The sequence below is a fragment of the Podarcis raffonei genome, chromosome 3 (genome assembly GCF_027172205.1).
Source record: "Podarcis raffonei isolate rPodRaf1 chromosome 3, rPodRaf1.pri, whole genome shotgun sequence".
Taxonomy (NCBI): domain Eukaryota; kingdom Metazoa; phylum Chordata; class Lepidosauria; order Squamata; family Lacertidae; genus Podarcis; species Podarcis raffonei.
In genome coordinates this window covers 31,764,731-31,774,398 of record NC_070604.1, presented here as the reverse complement: position 1 = coordinate 31,774,398, position 9,668 = coordinate 31,764,731, and the positions used below count along the sequence as shown (strand labels likewise).

The window sequence follows — 9,668 nt, the reverse complement described above, 5'->3', positions numbered from 1 at the left end:
GTTCTCTCTCCCTCTCTTCCTCTCTCCATCCTTGCTGTGCATTATGGTTTCATATTACAAATGTACTGCCAAAACCCATGGTTAGTGCAAACCATGGTTTTCTCATAAATCCAATTCAAAACCATGGTTTAATCTGAGTTTGCAAACCATGATTCAAAGGGAATCTCATTTCCATGAATTGCAAACCATGATTTTCTCATAAATCCGATTCGAAACCATGGTTTAATCTGAATTTGCAAACCATGATTCAAAGGGAATCTCATTTCCATGAACCATAGTTTTGCTGCTGCACATGTACTGTGAAATCATGGCTAGTGGCGAGAAGAGAAACAATGGGAAATTGCTCTGGAGAAAAGGGGGAGCAGGATTAAGAAGTTATTCCAGTAAGTGATCCCTGATGCGCAAGTCTGCAGGGAGCCAGTGTGATGCCTGCAATCTACTGTGTATTAGATTTTGATTTTTTCTCTCTCAAAAGGACCTTATAAAACCTTTATTTTGCCATCCCCAGAATTCTCATCTCTTTATAGGCTGCTAGGCTCCTGCTTTGCCACCATATTTATATAGCTAATGGAGGTTAAAAGAGCCAGCTGGATACATTAATTTGACAGTAATTACTGATAACCTTGCGATCAGTTCACAGGAGAGCCGTATGAATCAGCCAGGAAAAAATAAAACTTTGTCCTAAATAGCAAGATTATATTTTTCAGAGGAAAAGTGTTTCAGCTATGGTTGTCTTCCCACGTCTCCTACAAAATAAAATAAAATAAAATAAAATAAAATAAAATAAAATAAAATAAAATAAAATAATTCCTTCTAATAGCACCTTAGAGACCATCTAAGTTAGTTATTGGTATGAGCTTTCGTGTGCATGCACACTTCTCCTGCCTAAGTCTAACAACTTTCTTTGACTCTTGAGCCAGAAAAAAACCCAGCACGTGGCCAGTCTATGATGTATATGTACATGTAAACATCAGAAATATGGAATATTTCTCAGATACAGTTACTAGTGAGATCCTCAATAACTATTCTATTTACATCTCTGGAGCAGGAAAATGTTACCCAACTTACGGAATTCACTGCCACAAAATGTGCTGGTGGCCACTGTTAGCTGGCTTTAAAAGGGGGGGGGGATCAAATAAATTTAGAGAGGATCAGCAGCTATTAGACACCAGAGTTTAATACAACTTCAGTTTCCAGAAGCAGTATGCCTTAAAAGGCCAGGTATTGAGGATAGGGTGCTGCACACATAGAGGCCTGTAGCTTAGTGGTGCAGCACATCGTGCATGTAAAAGATTCAGGTAGGGTTTGGAGAGACCCCCTGTGTGAAACCCTGGAGGGTCCTGTCTATTCCGTTTAGAGACAATACTGAGCTTGATGGATTAAATACTGGATTGTATGTAATGTGCATAGGTGGATGGCATCAGAACCATACTGTGCAAGCAGGGTGAATTCAGCCCTTTCCCCCTTGCTGTGGTCCCGGTGAAGATTACTGCACTCCCAAAGGAATTTGCCTATGGAGGGAAACTCCTGGTTGGGGCTCTGAAATATACTCAGAGTCGCGAAGTGATTTCATGCTCTTTATTCAGCTCATAGTGGTGAGGAGGAATGAATGAAAGTCCCCTCAAAGTATCTGCTTTATATACATTATTTACACAATGGGCTGCACATGATTGGCTAATTCCGGAATTCTACTGTAAGCCAATCAGGTTGTGGATTCACTTCTATCTGGAGCATGATTGGGTAGTTCCTGCCAACCAATCATGCTGCTGCATTGTTCTAGGACCAATCAGACTGCTGCATTCTGAATCCTATTGTTCTAGGACCAATCAGACTGCTGCCTTTTGGATCCTATTGTTCTAGGACCAATCAGACTGCTGCAGTTTGGATCCTATTCAACTCAGTACATAACACCCCTCCCCTCTAAGTTCCAGTCCTGCCCGGGAGGTCGCATTCATAGTCCTCGAGGTACGCTGGCGGCCTACGTGTGCGTTGCGGCCTGGGGTGTTCCCTGGTCCGGGGTTCAGGTTCTGGCTCGTGTTCCAAGGATGCTGGCTGTGATGGGGCTATTTGGTCTGGCGCAACCGGCTCGCTCAGTCGTGGTTCTGGTTCCGGTGTCCTTTCGGCCTCGCAGGTCCTCTCTGTATTTACTGATTCTGCCTCTCCTGCTGGCCCCTCGTGCTCTATGGGCCTCACTGCCCCTCTGTTCCCTTGGGACTCCTCTGACCTTTCCTCCTCCTGGTTTTCTCCCGGGAATCGTCGCCGTATCTGGTCGCAGTGGCGGCGCCAGCATTGCCCCCCATCTGTTAGCACCTCATACGACACGGGGCCAGTGACCCTGGTGACTGTGGCGGGTACCCATGCTGGGCCTGCCCCAAAATTCTTTGCGTACACTGGGTCCTGGGCCTCGAAGGTCCGGGGGTTCCTGCCTTCCCCCACCACTACCTCATCCTGAGCTCTATCGGGGTGAATGCGGTCCAATCTGATTGCAAGGCGCCGACCCATTAGTAGTTCAGCGGGGCTCCGGCCAGTCGTTGAGCTGGGGGTGCTGTGCTGTGCTAGAAGGAATGTGGCAAGGCGGTACTCCCAATCCCCTTGCGTCATGCGGCGAAGGGTGTCCTTGGTGGTCCGCACCATGCGTTCTGCTTGGCCATTGGTGGCAGGATGGAATGGCGCCGAACGGATGTGGCGGATGGCGTTCTGCGCTGTGAAGGTTTGGAATTCTCCTGACGTAAATGCAGTCCCGTTGTCTGAGACGAGAGTGTCAGGGAGCCCGTGGGTTGCAAACAGCCTGCGTAGTACCCGGATGGCTGCGGACGTAGAAGTGGACGGTACCAGTGCGACTTCCAGCCATTTGGTGTAGGAGTCCACCACTATGAAGAATGTTTTCCCCTGAAAGGGGCCAGCGAAGTCCACATGCAGGCGTGACCATGGTGCTCGGGCGGACTCCCAGGACTGGACTGGGGCCCTTGGGGGATCTGGGCGGGATTCTTGGCAGGCCTGGCAGTGTTTGACCCAGGCCTCTATCTCTCCGTCGATCCCCGGCCACCACACATAACTCCTGGCAAGGGCCTTCATTCTTACTACCCCTGGGTGTGTCTCGTGTAGGGCTGTGAGGACCCTTTTGCGGAGGGGCTGGGGAACAATGACCCTGCTTCCCCATAACAGGCACCCCTTGTGGGCCGACAGTTCATGTTTGCGGGTTGTGTAGCCGGCGAATTCTGGCCCGGGGCTGCTGCTGGGCCATCCCCTCCACACCCAGTCCAGGACCCGGGAGATGACCCTATCTTTCTTGGAATGGTGTGCAACTTCTTGTGCCTGAATGGGGCGGTCGGGAAGCAGCTCCAGGCTCATAACCTCTTGTGCAGGTGCTGGATCGGGGCCTGTTTCCGGTAGTGGTAGCCTGCTGAGGGCATCCGCATGGCCCATCGCCTTCCCCGGACGGTGAATCAGTGCATACTGGTAGCTGGCAAGGAAAATTGACCACCTGAGGACGCGAGGAGACAGCACTTGGGGGGTCTGCTTTTCAGGGGCAAATAAGCCAAGCAACGGCTTGTGGTCAGTCACCACGGTGAAGGGCCGCCCGTACAAGAAATCATGGAATTTTTTTACTCCCTTCACGATTGCCAGACCCTCCTTGTCGATTTGCGAGTAGTTCCGCTCGGTTGCGTTGAGTGTCTGGGAAAAGTATGCCACCGGTACCTCTCTTCCATCTGGGAGTTGGTGTCCCAGGACAGCGCCAATTCCATAGGGCGAGGCATCGCATGCTAGCACCACCGGCAGCCTCTCGTCGAAGTGTGCCAAGACCGAGTTTGAGACAAGCAAGTCCTTGACTGCCTGGAATGCGGCCTCCTGGCGCTGGCCCCACACCCAAGGGGCCCGCTTGTCCAGGAGTCTGTGTAGGGGCTCTGCTACCGCCGCCTTGTGGGGAAGGAAGGAATGGTAAAAGTTCAATAGTCCCAAGAAGGCCTGAAGTTCAGTCTTGTTCTTGGGCGCTGGGGCATCACAAATGGCCCGTACCTTGTCCCCAGTCGGGTGGACCCCTTCTGCGTCCACCATAAATCCCAGAAAGTCCACCTGAGGCACTCCTAGTAGACATTTTTCCCGCTTCACCTTGAGACCCGCCGTCTGGAAACGGTGCAGAACGGTGCGGAGGCGGTCCTCAAACTCCTCTGGTGTGGGCCCGGCAATCAACACATCATCGAAGAAGGGGGTGACGCCAGGAATCCCTTTAAGTAGAGAGTCCATTAGATTCTGGAATATGCCTGGTGCCACGCTGACACCGAATTGCAGCCGCTTTACCCTGAATGCTCCTCTGTGCGTCACAATCGTCTGTGCCTCTGCTGTGGCCTCATCTACTGGCAGCTGTTGATATGCTTGGGCCAAGTCCAGCTTGCCAAAAATTTTCGACCCAGCCAGGGTGGCAAGAACATGGCTGACCACTGGCACTGGGTATGCATGGGCCGTGAGGGCCTTGTTTATGGTACATTTGTAGTCTGCGCAGATGCGGACTGAACCATTAGGCTTGACGGGCGTGACGATTGGGGTTTCCCAGGGGGCATTAGGCACCGGCTCCAGCACTCCTTGCTCCACGAGCCGGTCCAATTCCTCGTCTATACGGGGTTTCAGGGCGAACGGGACCCGGCGGGCCTTGAGCCTGACTGGTCGTACTGCGGGGTCAAGCTGTAGAGCAATGGGGGGGCCCGTATACTGTCCCAATTTCCCATCGAAAACCCCCAGAAATTCCTTGCATATTGCGTCCACGTCCACTTGTAAGCTAGTGTGGTTCACCCCGGTGACGGCTAGCCCCAGTGGTCCAAACCATGCCAATCCCAGTAAGCTAATGTAGGGGCCCTTGACCACAAGCAAGTCCAGTTGCCGCGTCCGCCCTCGGTATTGCACCCTGAAGGTCCCCACCCCCATTGTGGGGACCTTACGTTTTTGGAAGTCCCGGAGGGTGAATGGGGCCGGCCTGAGTTTGGGACCCCCAGTAGGACACAGTTTCCTTAAGGTCCTTGCCGAGATTATGGATAGAGTTGAACCCGTGTCAAGCTCCATGCGGCATGGGGCCCCCTCTATCTGTACGTCAACATAAATTTTCTCTACGTTGGGGTGGGGCAACTGGTATACCTGGAATTCCGTGAGCTCTGTCGAGTTGCCTTGGTGCGTTGGGCCCCGGGACCAGGGGCTCTTGGATTGGTCATCTGATGCCTGGCGTCGGGTGGGCCGAGCCCGACACACCCGGGCGATGTGTCCCAATTTTCTGCACTGCCTGCACTCTGCGTTGCGGAAACGGCAGGTCCTCCTCTCGTGACTTTCTCCACAGCTTGCGCAGTTCCCTCCTTCTCGTCGAGGCAGCTGTGGTATGTGGGCTGCTTGAGTGCGCTGCTGTACTCGGTGCACCTCCTCCCTGTCGGATCCTGAGTCGTCGGTGAGGTCTTCGTGGTGGACCCTCGGTTGGGACAGCTGGCTCGGCCGTGCCTCTTGCGTCGACCTCTCGGCAGCTTCCGTTGCCAGGGCCTCCTCCAGAGCGACCTGGAACGTTAGGTCCTTCTTAGCGTAGAGGCGTCGTTGCAGCTTCTCATCCTTCAGGCCACCGACGAGGCGGTCACGAAGCATGTTCTCCAGCTCTGAGAAGTTGCAGAACCGGGCGGCTTGGCGGAGAGAGGTCACAAACCCAGTTATGGTTTCCCCAGGGGCTTGCCGCTTTGCGTAGAAGGCATTTCGACGAGCCACCACTGAGGGCTGCGGCGAAAAGTGCCCCTTCAGCTGTTCCATTATTGTTTTGTATGGAACAGTAGCGACGTCTTCAGGCGCAAGGAGGGCCCGGGCGATTTCAAACGTCTCCTCTCCGCAGACGCTGAAGAATATCGCCCTCTTCTTGGCGTCTTCATCGTCGGTGACCCCTTTGGCTTCTAGGAGGAAGGTGAAACGGGAGGCGTACGCTTCCCAGTCTCCCGATGCTGGGTTGAATGGCGAGAAGCTGTTGTCGGTTGCCATTCTGAGTTCCTTGTGTCCCGGAGCTGAAGCCTGGATACACGGTGCGAGGCAGCGGTGCGGCAGGTGGCGGTGCTGCGGTGCTGTGTGTGGCAGTCAGCTCAGCGGGATCCCATCCTCGTCGCCAGTGAAATATACTCAGAGTCGCGAAGTGATTTCATGCTCTTTATTCAGCTCATAGTAGTGAGGAGGAATGAATGAAAGTCCCCTCAAAGTATCTGCTTTATATACATTATTTACACAATGGGCTGCACATGATTGGCTAATTCCGGAATTCTACTGTAAGCCAATCAGGTTGTGGATTCACTTCTATCTGGAGCATGATTGGGTAGTTCCTGCCAACCAATCATGCTGCTGCATTGTTCTAGGACCAATCAGACTGCTGCATTCTGAATCCTATTGTTCTAGGACCAATCAGACTGCTGCCTTTTGGATCCTATTGTTCTAGGACCAATCAGACTGCTGCAGTTTGGATCCTATTCAACTCAGTACATAACAGGCTCCCTTGGGACAATGGACTAAAAAGCACATTTGATATAATTATGCATTATGTCTGGGTTGGTCCCAAGGAAGGTGATGGTACAAACTCAGAATTCCACAGTTGCATTCCATTAAGATAATTGGGTATCAGTCAACAGTTGAGGACCACAAATTTACATGCTCCCTTAGGATCTAGGATGTTCTGAATCCAGCTGACATTTAGAGTTAAGTCCCTTTTTATTTAAATGCCATACCTTACATGCTGAATTTAATCATGCAGTCAAAGTCAGGAGGCAAGCTATTATGAAAGCATCTGCCGAATAAAAATATAGAGATAGGCTTTCGTTAGACGTGTTTTTATAACGAAGGATTCTACTTGAGCAATCGACTCACATTACAGCCGGGAGATTATGTCATTGTAATGACAGTGGAATATATTGCATTCAATATGGAGCCTTCAGCGACCTTTGGGCTGATGGGAGTTGTAGTCCAAAAACTTTGGGGGGCACCAGGCTGATGAAAGCTGCTATATGTGTTCGATTCATGAGGGGAGGAGGAAACGCACAACATAGATCAGAAATGGGGTAAAAATGGCAGGCAGTTGTAATGTCAAAGAGTTTTGAAACAGACTTGTTTTTTCTTACCTGTAACCAGCTGGCTTTTATTTTTAGAAAGTGGGGAAATAAATGTCTCTCATTTTCTTGGTGTAATTTCCAGAGGTCGGGGGAAGGCAACCTTCCTGTTAAAGTGCATCGCACTCTTCTGAAATTATCCTCCCTCTGGCTTACGAGAGGAACAGAGTATAGCCTTTGATTCACCAAGGGAGGGTCAAAGAAGCCATTAGCTGCTTCTAACCCTGCTGAACTGCAGATGGCCCTCAGAGCTGTTACAGTGATGAACAGAATCAGCTCCCCTCATCAGGACGGCAGCTTGATATCAGGAGAAAACAGACCCAGCTATTGCACCATTGTCAATTCTGCCAATGTTATCCAAATCCTGTTTATACGAAAGGCCTTTCTCCCCAGGCAGTGAATAACACAAGGTTCATTTCAAGCAATTCATTTCACTTTCTTGGTGATTGCAGAGATTTATTTTTCATAACAAAAATATGAGATAAATGTGTCTTCGCACTTAAAATCAAAAGATAAATTTTAAAATAACCTTCCTACTCTTGAGTATGTCATGATCCTTGTGGATTTTAGGCTATAGCACTTGCACAACATGAATTTAACAGTTCTCTTTCCAATGTTTTTTTTTTTTTAAGACCTGACTGTGGTGACTTTTTTACGGGTGGGGATAAAATTTACCGTATTTTTCGCCCCATAGGACACACTGGCCCATAGGACACACCTAGGTTTTTTTTTGGGGGGGGGAGAAAATTTTTTTATTTCCCCCCCCCCCAGGTGCAGGGCTGGGGCGGGGGAAGCCCGAGCTTCCCCCGACCCCAGCCCCCAGAACAGGCTGCTATCCGCAAGCCGTGGGAGCCACGGCTAGCGGACTGCTGCGCGAAGCCCGAAGCTTGGGGCGTGCTGAGCTCAGCGCGCCCCAAGCTTGTGCGTGCCAGCAAGCTCTCCGCTAGCCGTGGGAGAGCTGCGTCTCCCACGGCTAGCGGATAGCTTCCTGAAGCCTGGAGAGCAAGAGGGGTCGGTGCGCACCGACCCCCCCTCGCTCTTCAGGCTTCAGCGAAAGCCTGCATTCGCCCCATAGGACGTACACACATTTCCCCTTCATTTTTGGAGGGGAAAAAGTGCGTCCTATAGGGCGAAAAATACGGTAGTTTCAGCCTTTCTGACGCGGACATGCAAGTTGCTATTAAGGATCTTTAGGGCTGAGGGCTCCTATGCCTTTTAAACTTTATTTGAAGGTTCAGCTAGTTTTATCCACACTGGGGGATTAGTGAGCAATTCCCCCTTGAATAGCCGCTCTTTGAATTGCCCCATGTCAGTTTCTTTTCCTGGCGTGTGTGTGTGTTTTATTACCACACATTTCTGTTGTAATAAATTTCTTCTCATGGAATTTTTATTTTCTTTCTCAATTGCAAAATGGGACAATCCTCCCCAATAAAAGACAAGGAAATTAGAAGGGAAAGAGACAATGTTCTGGAGTATAAAAATAGTAGAAGAGCCCTGCTGTATGAGCCCTGCTGTATCAGCTGTATGAGCTGAGCTGTGATGCCTGCAATCTACTGTGTATTAGATTTTGATTTTTTTTCTCTCAAAAGGACCTTATAAAACCTTTATTTTTATAAGGCTTATCTAGTCCAGTTTTATAAGGCTTATCTAGTCCAGTACAGTGATACCTCAGGTTAAGTACTTTATTTGTTCTGGAGGTCCGTTCTTAACCTGAAACTGTTCTTAACCTGAAGCACCACTTTAGCTAATGGGGTCTCCTGCTGCTGCCGCCGCACCACCAGAGCACGATTTCTGTTCTCATCCTGAAGCAAAGTTCTTAACCCGAGGTACTATTTCTGGGTTAGCAGAGTCTGTAACCTGAAATATATGTAACCTGAGGTACCACTGTATCCTGTTATCACAGTGGCCAACCAGATGCCCATGGGAAGCCTGTAAGTGAAAAAGAAGTTGTTGAGCTATTTTTAAGGGAAATCGCCCAAAACGACACTGCCGACATGTGTTGCCATACATCCAGATTTTCCTGGACGTTTTAGCTCAGGCATAGGCAAACTCCGGCCCTCCAGATGTTTTGAGACTACAATTCCCATCGTCCCTGACCACTGGTCCTGTTAGCTAGAGATGATGGGAATTGTAGTTCCAAAACATCTGGAGGGCCAGAGTTTGCCTATGCCTGTTTTAGCTATTTCCACCTGGACACTGTTTCCAATGGCTATATCAGGGAAATTCTGGATATAGGGCAACCCTACAAGCAAGACCTAAGTGCAACAACTCTACTCAGCAGCTATTTCCAGCAGCTAGTATCCAATGATATGCAATGTAGGTAGAATATTTAATGTAGATTACTCTGGTGTTTTTGTGTTTTTTAATATATATATCTGTATCTATATACCTGGAAGCAATGGTGCCCCTCTCTTGCATGCTTGGGGTTATTTAAGAATTCCACAGTAGCAACTGCAAGTAATCTTTGCTAGTGGTTTTATGATCTCTAGGAGCTGCTTGGCTTGGCCTCTGGTTATAGATTTCATGGGAGCTGCATAACATAGCCTGTCATCTCCCTAGAAC

The 9,668-nt window shown here is 49.8% G+C and overlaps 1 protein-coding gene across 1 annotated transcript; it reads right to left on the bottom strand.

The window, feature by feature from the left end:
• Positions 1-990: 990 nt before the first annotated feature.
• On the bottom strand, positions 991-9,524 carry LOC128411565 (uncharacterized protein K02A2.6-like). The gene is made up of 5 exons (XM_053384005.1): positions 9,496-9,524; positions 6,734-6,787; positions 3,019-4,900; positions 2,270-2,397; positions 991-1,039 (listed from the first exon to the last, which is right to left on the bottom strand). Exons 1-5 carry the CDS (start codon positions 9,522-9,524, stop codon positions 991-993), a joined length of 2,142 nt encoding a protein of 713 aa, XP_053239980.1.
• Positions 9,525-9,668: the final 144 nt, after the last annotated feature.